The sequence below is a fragment of the Galeopterus variegatus genome, unplaced genomic scaffold, assembly GCF_000696425.1.
Source record: "Galeopterus variegatus unplaced genomic scaffold, G_variegatus-3.0.2 Scaffold7836, whole genome shotgun sequence".
Classification (NCBI taxonomy): Eukaryota; Metazoa; Chordata; class Mammalia; order Dermoptera; family Cynocephalidae; genus Galeopterus; species Galeopterus variegatus.
In genome coordinates, this window is record NW_007733947.1 from 44,773 (window position 1) to 60,709 (window position 15,937).

The following is a 15,937-nucleotide window of genomic DNA, read 5'->3' on the forward strand; positions in this document are numbered from 1 at the left end:
TATACTAAGATAAACCTCTGTCCTTAGTGCTGGGGTGGATTTTCAGTGGTTCACAGAGAAGTTGCCTGATAGTCCCTTTACACGTATTGGTGCCAGTGTGAGTTTTTGACTCTTGGCTGAAGTTCACTAGCATGTGTCCTGTTAGAGTCAAGACAGTACATTCTTATACTCCAGAGATCATAACTGGGTTTATAATGATGCTGCACGGTTTATTTTCCTGACTTCCCAGCTGCTAGATCTACATCCAGAGCAAACTTTTAGCCATTATATTTCCAGCTACTAAAGAAAAGTCATACCGAGTGATGTTACTAACATAAATTAGGAGAACAGTGCTCTCTGTGTTTTACCTTATTGCTTCATTTACCTGTCCACATTATTGTGTCCTGATGTTTTGCATGGACAGTGGCTTAGGACATAATATCTTCTCTGCAGAAAGCCCCATGGAATTGAGAGAGAGAAGGGGCTGCCAAGATATCCTCAGGCTAACTAGAAAATTCTATCAGCGTGAACTCAGTAGCTCAGCTTCATGCAGGTTATCAAGGAGTCCCTCATGATTACCCCCAGCTCAACTGTCTTACTTTGAAGAGCCCAGGTTCCAGACATGTAACTCCTATTTAACACAGTCATGTTTTGGCTTTTCCCTCACCCGTCTCCAGGCTAGTGTTTTTGTTAACGGGCAGATAGTTAGCTTGCATGTAAGGCATTGAGAGAAACTGACCAACATTTCCTGCAGTAAGGTGTGATTCTGGTCACTGATCAAACCTCTAACCAAATAAACACAGTTAGGTGTAATAGACTTCTTTTTAGTGTTTCCATTGTTCAGAATGTTGTATGTACCTTCATGCCCTGATAACCAGGTTACTGAGCAGTACATTTTTAAGAGCTATTTTTCTTTGCTTTTGGTGCTGTTTCTTATCTGTTTCACTGGTCACTGTAAGAAAAAATGGCTCATGTTTCTATTGTTTCTAATTAAGGACTCCAAGATGACTTGTTAGAAAATCTTTACACCTATATTAAAGTTGAGAAATATTAAATTCTGCTACCAGAAGTAGCAGTGCTTTCCAGGCAGTTCTGTGACTGCCACATTAAATGAAGTTATTCTTTTAAGTGAATGAAAATATATAAAACTGTATATTATTAATTATATAAAGGAAATAGACATGCTGAGCTTATAAGTAGCACTGTAGTACCATATGAATTTATATTGTTTTAATATTAAAAACTTTGAAGAAGATAAAATGAGATGAATTATTATATATCCTCTGCTGTTTTCCACTTCATGAAGCATTTTGGATCTTTTAACTTTCTGACTATCAGAGCATGAAGAAACATGACCATTCTGATGGTGATGTAAGAGGGGATCCAGTGCCAGTCTTCTGTGATGTAAGAGGGGATCCAGTGCCTGTCCCTTTCATCTCTTTTTAGTAGAGTCTGTTGTCTCCAAGTGTTGACTGTCTGTAGCAAGCTGATGTCTTTTTTTTTTTTTTTTTAATATATTAGTTTGTGGTTATAATCTGACTTTGGGACAAAAGAATTTATGAAAATATTTTTGCCATTGTCCCTCGTTAAAAATATCTGTGTTACAATCAGAGTAAAATGTTATTTATTTACAAGCTCTGATCCCTGGATGAAAGTACTAGGAAGTACAAAAAGAGTTTTGGCTTGCCTCGTCTTTTCCTATCCAAACTTCCTCTGCCTTATTTCCCTCTTCCATTGTTTCCCTCTTCCTGACATCCATACTTGTTAAGATGATAGAATGAAACTTAGCTTGCCTTACTGTTAATTTTAAAAATTGAAGTCTTAAGAAACAAGCAAGGTCCATAGCTTTCATTGGGATTATATTACTTAGCAGTCAGTCAACCTTTGTCATGTATAACTTTTAAGAGATTCTAATCATTCATTTACAATAGTTTATTTTATTGGGTATGTGAGCTTTACACAGATGTTTGTATTGACCACAGTTAAACATTTTGGCATAAAAACATTAAAGTGAGTTAGTTATATATTTTGTGTCACTATAAAGACAAAATTGAGCAAGTCCAGGAGCTAGATCATCTATGAAGCAAATACCCATAGGATATTTGTTTATGTTTATAAGCAAATCCACATTAATAATTCTTTTCGAGGCTCTCCATTTTATGAGTAAAGGTAATGAGACCCTGTGTTGTGATTTTGTTGGCAGAGGTTCATGAGGAAACAATGCAAATATCTGCTGTAGAGCTCACCTGGTCAGAAAATAAGTGTGTAGCACTTCAGCCTTGAGAATGTTGCAGCCAATAAAGAGAACCACAATTCTTCCTTTAATAGATTTGTTTTCTATTGGGCATTATGCCCTTAGTTTTAGTTGATGGCATTTTATTAATTAGAATAAACATTGAATTTGCCATACATAGAGTCCTTTGATAACTGAGGAAACCAAGAAGTGTCAGTGCTCTTGTCCCCCATATAAAATATTTACACTTTATCAGTTGTCCCACATGTATGTACTGCCGAATCTATTACTATTACGATAATATTGGGAAGAAATGTTGGTGGGCTCTCATACATTTAATAGAACTCTTAAAAGAGAATGGTAAATATGACTTAATTGGATTAGACAAAGAATTATTCTGCCAGAAACATTTGTGTGTTATATGCATGTAAATAATGCACCAGGACTTCAAAAAATTTAAAACCTCACTTCCTAGTAGTTTAGAGGAAATAGATTTGGCTATTTAAACTTGGATATAATATCATGTGGTATCTTTCTAAATATGGATATTTGTCATTAATCACATGTTCGGATTTTTAATTTTGCTGCTTTGGGCCATCTAATCCAACTTTAAATTTTTAAGGCAAGTTGAACAGCTGTAATTAGATAGTATTCCTTGCTGCCTTTTTTTAAAAAAAGGGTATATAAAATTTGAATTGTGTGTCAATGTATTTTATATTTATAGTTTTAATAATTTAGAGAAGTCCAGGGTGATATTTGAATTTTCATCAGTAAAGTTTCTATTAATTGTTGTTATATTGAATGAGTTTATTTAGTTAAAAAAAATTGCCATACTCAATGTATTTCCCATATATTTCACATTATTACATAAGAGAGTCTCAAATTTCCTTAAAAGCTGATCAGTGATCAAAATTTTGTCTATCAAAAAAGTTGTTACTGCTGTTGGTTCCAGATTTCTCCTCTTCCCACTCTGCCAGAGGAAAAAGTGCTATGTACTTATTTTGTGCCCTGTGATGTTGTACATGCTTAATAAGATCCCAGATTGCAAGTAGCAGTAGTAACTGCTTTGTTTACTGAATGATTTCCTTTATGCTCTCTTGTACTTGTGCACAGAGCTACTCTGATAACTGTTTACTAAAATAATCATAATGCACATAATTTTTTAAAAAAGCAACGAAGCCAAATCATAAAATTTTCTTGGAGTCTTATTATTTCACTCAGATACTACTATTCTTTTTATTTTTATATTGCTTGGTAATTTGACAGGAACCCCTTGGTCAAATTGTATCTGTCTTTCTTTATCCCATTTTACCATTAGAAAATGTTGCAATGAAAGATCCTCCGGACTTATTGGACAGGCAGAAATGCCTGAATGCCTTGGCGTCTCTTCGACATGCCAAATGGTTTCAGGTTGGCTCTTTGTTATTATCTTATTGTTACTGTAGCCTTGTGCAGGTTTCATTTGGAACACCTGCCACTTACTGGTTTCTCTGTACTATATTGTTGTTATGTAAATAAATGAGTTAAATTGAGTAAAGTGCCTAGTATAGATTCTGCTATAGTTAATGATGTTTATCATGTTCTGTTTGGCTTAGTATTCTGAATTTCAAATTATTGCTTATAAAATACAAACATGAGTGAGAAAAGCTAAAAGTTAAGGTATAGATAGTTGCCTGGAATGGGGTTGCCATGAAGCTACAAAAGCAATTTTAACATTATGCTCCTGTTACTTTAAAATCTGCCTTTATAAATCACAATTTTATGACTTTTGATACTCTGATTTTTGTTTTGCTTGACATCTGGTAAATGACTTGCTAATTTGTATTCACTTTAAAGAACCTATCCATTATCAGTGTGCTTAAAATGAAGAATGGATTTCAACAGGGATATTGGAATCATTTTGTTTGTTTTAGGCAAGGGCAAATGGATTAAAATCATGTGTAATTGTCCTCCGTATTCTGCGTGATTTGTGCAACAGAGTTCCCACGTGGGCACCATTAAAAGGATGGGTAAGTACTTAAACATGGCTAAAAGCAAATTCTTAAGCTGTAGCAGAGGAAATCCTGTAGAAATATGTTACTGTAAAATGGCTGTCTTCTGAGTTAGCTAAGGTATCTGCTTCTGGTTTTGCCCTGGAAAATTAATTAAGCATCTTTATATAGGAATTCTTTTTTTTTTATGTATATAACTTATCTCTTCTATCTCATCATGTTCCTGTTGCAGAGCCTGAGGTACTTTTTGCTGCCAAAAGGGTTTTATACCTTTTAGAACTAAGTGTCTTCTTGCACTTGACTGTGTACTGATCACTCACTGTTCACCTGCTGCCCGTGAAAGCCTCCTTGGCTGGCCCCTTTCTCTTTCAGTGCCGCCTTCCATTACAGTGGAAATTGCCTGACTGGCCAGTTAAAAGGATGCTATTCCTTTTGTAACTCTCTTCCAGTGGAGACACTTACAAATAAGTTCGTGTTAGTAATTGAAGTCAGGCAGACAGTATACTTATCCTGATTATGGACATAATTTATATATTGTAAAATTGACTTAATTTGGAAATTGTTACACTTGACCCAATCAAGACTACAACTTAAGAACATTATAAAACAGTTTAAATAAAGCTATAATGGGTTATTTATAAATTAATCTTGCAATTATTGCTTTGATATCGTACTTGATTTATTGGTTTATTAAATATGGAGATTTGGTTCTCTGTTCTAAATATAGTGCTTGGTGCAGGCTACCTGAAATTAAGTCTTATTTTATATTGAGATATTTGTGGTTTGAATGCTTCCTACATTTAGTGGGAGATAGGTGGGATGGGTTTGTACATTGGCTAGTTATTAGCTATTACTAACTTTTATGAAGCCTTGTTAAATCTTTGTTAAATGAATGAGATAACCATAGTTTCTTTAGCGATCCTTTCAGGGTAACTGAAAAGAAAGTTTTTGTTACAAAAATGTCTTCTGAAAATATTATCTCAAAAGTGCTTGGTTTAAAAACTCTGGCTGGGGTAAAAGTTGATAATCATGGGGGGAAAAGTTAAGTGGGCTGTAAATGTTAAATTGACTTTCACTTTTGGCTCCCCTGTAGATAGGAATGTCAGTTCACATTTAACTAGAATCCTTTTAACAGTTGGTACACATACTAATTTGTGATTTAATATCTTCTAGCCCCTAGAGCTCATATGTGAAAAGTCTATAGGTACTTGTAATAGACCTTTGGGTGCTGGGGAGGCCTTGAGACGAGTCATGGAGTGTTTGGCATCTGGAATACTACTTCCTGGTAAGGGTTTTAAACTCAGGAGGCAGAAGAATCAGAAAAATCTCATTTTATTTTATTTTTCTAAATATATATTCAATTCTCTGCATGGAAAAATGATATGTAGGAGTTATTTTGCTTGGAATTTTAGCAACTAGAATGTTTGTGTGTTGGTTAGTGCTATAAAACTCTCTTTTTTGCTATTTATAATTTGTGTTTCATATGTTCTAAAATAAAGGGTGCTAATAAGATATTGTGTCTGCTATGAATTTGCTTTACCTAGAAGTCTGAATTGAAAATGCAGATGTTTGGTTAAAATGTATGAAGTTCATTCTGTTTGTAGTCTGGTGTTAAATTTGGAAAATTTAAATTTGGTCTATTTTCCATATGTAATTCCTTTAAAGATTTGGTATGGTTCATTGTGCTATTTCTAAATTTTCAAAGACAGAACCAATTTTGGCCTTAGATATACAAGTAACTTCCAGTATAAAATAAGGACATTTAAAATGCTAACATACTGAAAATGAGTGTCCTTTTTACCGCACTTAATTGAACTGACTTTTAACTTGGTTCCTCAGTTTTTTTTTCTTTTTCTATTCATTCTTCTCTCTTTTGTGTTAGTTTAGTGGATTTTAAACCCAGTTCTAAATGATTCTTGCATTTTTCTTTGCTTTAATTAAAGGGGGTCCTGGTCTTCATGATCCTTGTGAGCGAGACCCGACAGATGCTCTGAGCTATATGACCATCCAGCAAAAAGAAGATATTACCCACAGTGCACAGGTAGAAGACTGGGCCTATCACTGTGATTTGTTAGAGATCAAAACTTTATTTTCTGAATTGTTCTGTTTAAATACTTTTTTCTTGGTGTTGCTAAGGACTTCTTCCATCATAGTATCAGTGTTTAATGAATGTTGTTTTAACTAGATGTTCTACGGGCTTTATGAATGGCTGTTGAAATTTGATTAAATATAATGTTTTGTTCTTTAGCATGCACTCAGACTATCAGCCTTTGGCCAAATTTATAAAGTGCTGGAGATGGACCCCCTTCCATCTAGTAAACCTTTTCAGAAGTATTCCTGGTCAGTTACTGATAAAGAAGGTGAGCACGAAAGTTTTTTATTAGGTTTGGGGGTTGACAGTGGTGAGATGGTCATAGGATGCATCTCTTTTTAGAGTTGAGGGACTTAATAATTACTCATCCAAGTCATGTATGAAGAAGTTTATTGCTTTTCTTCCCGACTTCTCTTCTGTCCCCATCAGTGACATCAGCTTGGTATCATTTATTCTTATTAGTGACCAGCTCATTTGACTATGTTGGCCAGATGCCATTACAGCATAGGCCTAGGGACCATACTTTGAGAACCCCTGGTCTAAGGAGAGTAGATAAACCATAAACTGGGAGGAGACATTATTACTGTCACTAATCAGTTGGATGATCTTTCTCTTGCTTGGGAATGTTATGTAACGAGAAAGAGAAAATCCAGAGGAGGAGAAAGTCATATTGGGAAATTCAGGACCATCTTCCATTTGTACTAGTCTATCTGAACTCAAGAGTTTCAGCAGAAAAGAATGTAGGTTTTGGGGTCAGTCTGACCTAGCTTTCTAAAGTAGTTACACTATTTACTATTATTAGGCCTTTAGCAATTAGTTGATCTCCCTCAATTAGGGATATACCCTCTTATTTTATTGGTTGTTGTCAGGTTAAAATGCCTGACTCAGTGCCTGGAATACAGTGTATATGCAATCCTGAATCCATGTATTCTCCTCATTATGTCACAAAAAACATTTTTCCCCTTCTCCTGTTATACTAGAAGGTGGGATGTTTAACACCCCATATTCTTCACCTGGGACCCAGCCTATTTCTCATAACTGATATTATTTTACTAATAATTTCTACATGACAAGAATAGTGCAGTTGCCCAGTCTGTTTATTTAGACAACAGAATTCCAGTGGGTCCAAAGACTTTTTCAGGGAGTCCACAAGATCAAAGTGTTTTATGATAATAATATTAAGGTATTTTTTTGCCTTTTCTATTCTTTCTTTCATGAGTGTGTGCATGTGACATGTAATGACATTATCACCCTGATGGCTAATGAATGTTTTCTTGTGTAAACATTCTTGTTTAAAAATTTTTATTTTAATTTCTAATAAGCTAAATATTGATTGATATTACCCACAAAGCAAAGCTCTTTGGGTCCTCAGTGGTATAAAGAGTATAAAGTGGTCCTGGGCTAAAAAGTTTGAGGATCACTGCCTCACATTGTAAGCTCCTCAGGGGAAGGAATACTCCAGATTATATGATAACCTTTATTATAAACCAGTGCTCAGTAAAATTTGTGGAATAAGAGCCAATTTCTTTTAGAGAGTGCTCACTCAGTGGTGAAGAAATTGTTGGAAGGGATTTACATATTTATTTGACATGAAGCATTGTCTGTGAATTGAATGATTGAATAAAAATTTCGAATATGTATTTAGATATATATGACTAGCAACAGAAAATTTTATTTCAATTGCTGAATTCAAAGTAGTTCTTTTGGTTTTGTATTTTTTCTTTTACTAGATTAGTAAAAGTACATCTGCTGATATGTGACTTATATATATATTTTTTTAGCTTTAAATACCTTTCTCAAAAGTTTGGGAACTGCTGGTTTCTCAATTTATAGCATAAAATAGAACCAGACTGCTAGTGTTCCTGTTTTAGCCCTATCAAGTTACTGGCTACATGACCTGGCAAGTCACTTAAACTATTTTGTGCCTTGACTACAAGATGTTCTTCCTCATACTTTTATGCCTTTAGCACCTAGCTTCTTGACATTCACACTTAAACTTTATTACTGTAATTCTGGAATTCTTGGTGATTTCAGTATGCATTCAGATGATTTTTTTCAAAACTATGACATATCAATTCCTTGACTTCCTCTCCCACAAATATTTTATCTTCTATCTTACCTCAGTTATCCATTCTGTGGCTATACACTAGACCTTGTCTTCATCAATAACTGTACCTGTACCCTTCTCATAATAGTATTTTATTTTATTTTTTATTTTTTGTTTTTTTTGCCTTTTTTGTCTTTTTTACTGACCGGTAACGGGATCGCAACCCTCGGTGTTGCGCCCGTACTCGTATTTTATTTTATTTTTTATTTTTTATTTTTTTTACCTTTTTTGTCTTTTTTACTGACCGGTAACGGGATCGCAACCCTCGGTGTTGCGCCCGCACCTCGCTCAGCCAGTGAGCGGGAACCGGTCTCCACATGGGATCCAAACCCTCGGCGGGAGCGCCTCCACGCTCCCAAGTGGCGCACTCTCCAGTGTGCCACCAGGCCGGCCCCTCATAATCGTATTTTAAAGAATCCTGCTTTCTGCCTTCCTTGTCATCACTTTGTCTAGTACCCTTATTTCCTTTCTTGAACCTCATCATTGATTCTGTGTGCCACCAGGCTGGCCCCTCATAATCGTATTTTAAAGAATCCTGCTTTCTGCCTACCTTGTCATCACTTTGTCTAGTACCCTTATTTCCTTTCTTGAACCTCATCATTGATTCTGTGGTTGTCTTTGTTCTTCATCTTCCTGACTTCTAAATATTAAAGTGTCCCAGGGTTCAGTTCTCAGACCTTTTCTCTTTATTTACACTGACTCTTTAGGGGATCTCATTTAGTCTCCTGCCTTAAGATACCTTCTTTCTGTACACTGAAGATTGTCCCAAATTTATACCTCCTCCCCAGACTACCACCCCTTGAACTCAAACCCAGATATCAAAATGCCTCCTCAGTATCTCTTACATGGATGTCTAACAGACGTATCAAAGGTAAGGTGTCTAAAATCCAAACTCCTGTCCTCAGTCTGCCTTTGCTCTTTTCTTTCTATAGTTATTCATATCCCAGTCATTGGAAACTCTTTGTCTGTGTGCTCAGGCCATAATCCTTTAAGTCATCCTTGAATCCTCTCTTTCGTTCACCCATATCCAAGCCATCAGCAAATCTTGTCTGTTTACTTTCATAGTATGTTTAGAATTCAGCTAGTTCTTTAACTTTTTCACTGCTAGTGTTCTTGCCTAAGCTGCCATCCTCTCTCACCTGGATTCTTGCAGTAAACTATCTGCTCTTTCTGCTTCCATCCTTGACCATGAGTCTGTTCTCAACAAAGCAGCAATTGTTTTCCCCAAACTTTTTTTTCCCCTTAACTTTTTATTTTAAAAGACTTACAGATTCACAGGTAGTTGCAAAGATGGTAGAGGTTCTGTGTACCCTTTTCCCAGTGGTTACATCTTATATAACTATAGTATAATATCAAAACCAGGAAACTGATATTAGTACAATGTGTGTGTATAAATGTTATGCCATTTTATCACGTGAGTAGATTTCTGTAACCACCACTGCAGTCAAGATGCAGAACTATTTCATCACCACAAAGATCTTCCTTGTGCTGCCCCTTCAGAGTCACAATCACTTCTTTCCCGCTAACTGTTCCCAGGCCCTGGAAACCACTAAGTTTTCTTTATCTCTATAATTTTATCACTTCAAGGATTTTATGTAAACGAAATTATACAGCATGTGATCTTTTGAGATTCCCCCCCGCCCCCAGCATAAATGCCCTTGGGGTCCGTCCAGGTTAGTGCATGTGTCAATAGTTTGTTCCTTTCCATTATTCACTATATGATGGTGTGGATGAGCCAGAGTTGGTTTAACCATTCACCTACTGTAGGACATTTTGTTTGTTTTCAATTTTCGACTGTTAAAAATAAAGCTGTTATGAATGATCACATGTAGGTTTTTGTAAGGAATTCACAAAAGCTCAGGTTTGTGTGTTAGATTGGCTGGCAATTTTCCTTCGTTGTAATGCTTTAAGTTTTGGCTTCAAAGTTATGCTGGCTTTATATAGTGAGTTAGGAAGTGTTCCTTCTTTTTCTGTTTTTTGGAAGAGTTTGTTTAAAATCAATGTTATATTTTCCTTAACTGTTTGGAAGAATTCATCAGTGAAGCTTACTTGGGCATGTGGTTTTCTTTGTGGCAAGGTTTTAAATTATGGGTCTAATTTCCTTAATAGGCATAGGACTATCATCTTCTTATGAAAGTTTTTGTTAAGTTGTGTTTTTCTAGGAATTGTCTATTTCATCTAAGTTTAAAAATATTTTGGAATAAAGTAGTCATAAGATCATTTTATCTTTTCATTGTATGCAGTATCTGTAGTAATGTCCTCTTTTATACATTTCATACCTGCTCTTTTTTGCTCATTACTCTCACTAGGGGTTTATCATTTTTATTACTCTCTTCAAACAGATCAGCTTTTGGCTTTGTTGATCATCTTCTGTTGTATCAGTATGTTTGTATTTTATTTCATTTCATTTAATTTCTACTCATCTGCTCATATCCTTAGGTTTTTTTTGTTTTGTTTTGTTTTTAAAAGATGACTGGTAAGGGGATCTTAACCTTTGACTTGGTGTTGTCAGCACCACACTCTCCCAAGTGAGCCATGGGCTGGCCATCCTTAGTTTTTAAAACCTCCTTACTACTACCTTTCTTTGTGATTGTCTGCATTTTTTTGTTGTTGTTGTTGTTTTTGACAGGTGGCCTGTATGAGGATCCGAACCCTTGACCTTGGTGTTATACTTTTTTGGGGTTTACTTTGCTGCTCTTTTTTTTTTTTTTCTTTTTTCTTCTTTTAATTTAATTTCATGAGATGAGTAAATACATTATTGGTATATCAGCCTCTTATTATATATTCTGTTAGGGCCGGCCCGGTGGCGCACTGCGCTAGTGCGCCGCTTGGGAAGCACGGAGGCGCTCCCGCCGAGGGTTCGGATCCCACATACAGACCGGTTCCCGCTCAGCCGCTCACTGGCTGTTTTTTTTTTTTTTCTTTTTTCTTCTTTTAATTTAATTTCATGAGATGAGTAAATACATTATTGGTATATCAGCCTCTTATTATATATTCTGTTAAAGATGGTTAGTTTCCCTTTAAGCAAAGTTTCACATACATTACATTCTTTTGACATTACAATTTTCATTACCATCTAGTTAAAACTGCTTTTGTTTTCCTTTTTATTAGTTCTTTCACCCATGGGCCATTTAGATGTCATTTCTTAATTTTTAGACAAATGAGGATTTTCTAGTGTACTCTTTATTTTTGAATTCTTATTCTACTGTCATTTGAGAATATGCATTGTGTGATTTCCATCCTTTGATATTTGTCGAGACATGTTTTATTGTCCAGCACATGGTCCTTTTTTGGTCTGAAAAAGTATTTATATTCTGTAGTTGGTGTTCATAATGTTCTTTATATGTCAGATCACATTCATTCATTGTGTTATTCAGATCTTATATCCCTGTGCTATATATTTTTTTGTTTACTTGTAGTCAGTTACCGGGAGAGTTCTGTTAATTCCTTTCTATTGTGAATTTATCTGTTTCCCCTTGCAGTTCTGCCAGTTTTTAGTTTGTATTGTATTTTTCATTTATAGAATTTCAGCTCTTTTATGGTTTCAGATTTTCTGTCAGAAATTGTTTTTAATAAAGTTTGTTTTTGAATGCTCCATCATCTGGGTTCCTTTTAGGTCTATTTCTCTTGTCTGCTTTGTCTCTTGATTTTTGATCACAATATCTTGTCTTCTCATGTGCCTGAGTATTATGAGTGCTGGAGATTTTAAATGAAAAATTGTAGAGAATGTAAAGCCTAGAATAATGCTAATCTTCCTCTAGGGAGGATTTATATTTGTTTCTGGAAGATGGCTAATGGAATTGGCAATTCTAGATCATTTTAATGCAGTCTAGGATTAAGATGATTTGAAGCTGGTCTTCAGTCGTTTGTGAAGTCCAGACTGTTTCCAGTTCATTTTACTTGTACTGTATAGTGTTTAAGAGGCCCAGCCTGAGTGTGGAGATTCACCAGGCTTTTTCTTCTTGGTGGTCCTTGAACTACAGTTTGGACCCCTGATCCTGGGAGTCTGTTGGAAGTCCTCTGTTCAGTTCTTAATGACCTCTTCTGGATTTGGAAGATGCCCCTAGAGGAAATGTGGCCCCCAATACAGGATTTCCTTCACCTCCCAGGTCTTGACTCCATAATTCTTTATTACTTATGAACAGATATTTATTCTGTGTTTTGTCCAGTTTTTCCAATTGCTCTCACCAGGAGGCCTTCTTTGATTTATTTACTCTCCCATACTGGAAGTGGAACCTTGATATTTTGTCCATTAATGTCGGCTGAGATTGAGAACTACTGTCATATATAACCAGACTCTCCTTATCTCCTTCATGACCTCCTCTCCTTGATCATGCTATTCCAATCACTCAGGTCTTTATATTGTTTCTTAGCATGTTGCTGCCTTAAAACCTTTGTACATGCTCTTTTCTCTGCCTAGAACTCTTTTCCCAAATGGCTAAATAGTTCACTGTTTTACTTTCTCAGGTCTTCATCAAAAGGTCGTCTCATCAGTGATACATTTCTGACCTTTCTGATGAGCACCACATATAAAATAGCAACAGGGAGATTGTTTTGTTCTCTATTATATGTCCAGCACCTAAAATTGTCCTGCACATAGTAATGCTCAGTTAATATTTGTTGTTGAATTAGTTTATAATGGGGATGATAAAGTTTCTGGCCTCATAGAGTGCTTGTGAGGATTAAATAAGTTTAATACATGTAAGATATTAAGAACAGTGCCAGGCATATGGTAAACACTCAAATATTATTTTAAAAAATTGTTGCCTCAGAAATTATTATGTCTCATTACTAGATACTATAAAAGGTTGAAAACTACTTGCTTTTTGTGAAGCAATCCCATTTTTTCCCCCAGATTACCATTATGAATAGCCTCAGATTTTATAGCTTTTCCCCCAGTGGCTGGGATGGTAGAGTGAAGCTTAATCTATGGAACTCTAGGTAGCTGGAGGATTTAGAGAATAGATCTGTGCATTTAAGCCAGCTTGTGATTTCCAGGCAATCAAGGAGCTGCTTTTAATTTAACTTAATGAGAGGGAGGGTGATTGAATAGACATAGTTTCTTTTTAACTTTTATTTCTTAAAGACTGCATGCTGGGAGATTGGCACATTCACAGTTTTATGTAATGCAAATGAAATACAGTACTAAGCAGATATTGCCTTCTGTTGAAGAGAACATCAAGACTGACTGACCAGAGTGGTAAATTTTGACCCAAGCAGATGTTAAAGTCAGGGTTTAGCCCAAGGGACCATAAATCTTGATTATCCGAAAATACATAGTTAATCTCTGTATTATTATAAGCTTTCACTAGTGCATCTGGAAATCTTGTGGCATTAGTATCTTGCCCATAACCTTTTCCTTAGGAAAAACCTAACAACAGCTTTTAAGTTGAAGACACAGAGTTGTTGGAAACACTTGGATAGGTTGATGAGCTTTCTCTAATTGTTTTAAAACTTGGACAGCAAAACTCCTACTTATGCTCGACAGCACTAACTGGCTGCTTTATCCAAGAAATTGATTTATATCACTTCAGTTAGTTTTTGTTCCATACACATTATGTTGTTTCTAAGTTTTTTGTTAAGACAGTTTGTAGGATACAAGACAAGGAAAAAATATCTTTGACCCTCAAGGAGCACTAAGGACACACAGGAATTAATACATATGAAATAGTCATTGATATAGTACTATGTATGGTACTTTTATGGTACTTTATATTTCTGATGCATAGAAACTTTTAGAAAGCTGATATGAGATACGTTTGGTAGGGTAAGTAGGATCATGGAGGTGGTTAACTGCAAATAAAATCTTAAATGATATTTGAAGAGGAAGATGATTTTAGAGTTTGATAATCAGATTTCTGAAAGCATAAGATTTAACATGTGGACTTCTAAAATTTATATAAGTAATAAATGTTAAATTTTAGAAATATTTGAGAGGATATAAGTAAAAATAAATCCTGCCAGAGGTAACTGCTTTTTAATATTTTGATATATAGCTTTTCAGACTTTTTCTGTTCATGCATATAACAGATATGAATATGTGCTACCTTAGTCTGTTTAGGCTGCTATAACAGAATACCTTGGACTGGATAATTTATAAGCAACAGAAATGTACTGCTCACAGTTCTGAAGGCTGAGATGTCCAAGATCAGGATTCCAGCAGATTCGGTGTCTGGAGAGGGCCTGTTGCTTATAGATAGTGACTGCTATGTGTCCTCACATGGTGGAAGGGACAAACAAACTCTCTCGGGCCTTTTTTATAAGGGCACGTGTCCCATTTATGAGGGGCTCTGCCCTCATGACCTAATCACCTCCCAGTTGCCCCACCTCCCACCATTATTACATTGCAGAATAAGTTTCAACATGTGAATTTGGGGGGGGGACATAAACATTTAGACCACAGCATATGCGTAAATATTTGTGTGTATATGTGAATAAATGGGAAAATATTTACAAAAAGTTAAATGTTAAGTTATTTCAAGAAGATTTGCTTTTAAAAATTTTACTTTTCTAGTTATAAATATGGTAATTTAATTGATCAATGAAAAAGTTGTATAGTGTTTGTTGTGATTGCTAAGATTTTCCTGTCTAAACATATTCGATACATTTGGGAGGGTAAGTAGGATCATTGTTTTGACTGGTAATGAATCTCTTCCAATTGTTTTTAGGTGCTGGGTCTTCGGCTCTAAAGAGGCCATTTGAAGATGGATTAGGGGATGATAAAGATCCTAATAAGAAAATGAAACGAAACTTAAGGAAAAGTAGGTAAAATCTTTATTCTTACAGATGTGAACTAGAAAGGTCTTATAGCATAAAATAGAAAAATTGAAAAGTGAAGAATTTGATTGATTTGGAGTTTTAAGAATAGATTTTAACTGAGAAATTGATAATTGAATAACTTTTCTGTGTTTCCAAGCTTAATTGCTTAAGATACAGTAATATTGACAAACGAAAATTAATGTATATAGTAATGCATATTATTTTTACAATGATATTAGCATAATAAGTAATTTTACAGTTATGAAGTGAAGTTCATTTGTACGTGTGTTTTGAAATTCTCATTTTTTTAAAACCTGATAAATTTATAGAAACTTACAAATGCATAGATTAAAGCAAAATGGCTTAACTTCTGCTATTATTCCTCTTTCTTTATTAGTCCTGGATAGCAAAGCAATAGACCTCATGAATGCATTAATGAGGCTCAATCAGATCAGGCCTGGGCTTCAGTATAAGCTCTTATCTCAGTCTGGCCCTGTCCATGCCCCAGTCTTCACAATGTCTGTAGATGTGGATGGCACAACGTATGAAGCCTCAGGACCATCCAAGAAAACAGCAAAACTTCACGTAGCAGTGAAGGTACAGTGTTTATTTTACTTAGCAATGCTTTGTTATTTTATGTTCCAAATAAGGTGCTTATTTTCCTATGGTAAATTAACATTTTCCAAGGGTTTTTTTTTTTTTTTTTTTTTTTTTTTTTTTGTCTTTTTTGTCTTTTTCCGTGTCCAGCAACGGATCGCAACCCTCAGTGCTGCCCC

At 35.3% G+C, this 15,937-nt stretch overlaps 1 protein-coding gene across 1 annotated transcript in view; it reads left to right on the forward strand.

Moving 5' to 3' along the window:
* STRBP (spermatid perinuclear RNA binding protein) overlaps positions 1 to 15,937 on the forward strand; it is a 51,111-nt gene that overhangs the window by 14,943 nt on the left and 20,231 nt on the right. Inside the window, exons 4-10 of the mRNA XM_008592368.1 lie at positions 3,479 to 3,622; positions 4,126 to 4,221; positions 5,377 to 5,488; positions 6,147 to 6,244; positions 6,452 to 6,563; positions 15,071 to 15,163; positions 15,559 to 15,758. Of these exons, the coding sequence (XP_008590590.1) occupies positions 3,479 to 3,622; positions 4,126 to 4,221; positions 5,377 to 5,488; positions 6,147 to 6,244; positions 6,452 to 6,563; positions 15,071 to 15,163; positions 15,559 to 15,758 (855 nt within the window). The remainder of the gene's footprint in view (positions 1 to 3,478; positions 3,623 to 4,125; positions 4,222 to 5,376; positions 5,489 to 6,146; positions 6,245 to 6,451; positions 6,564 to 15,070; positions 15,164 to 15,558; positions 15,759 to 15,937) is intronic.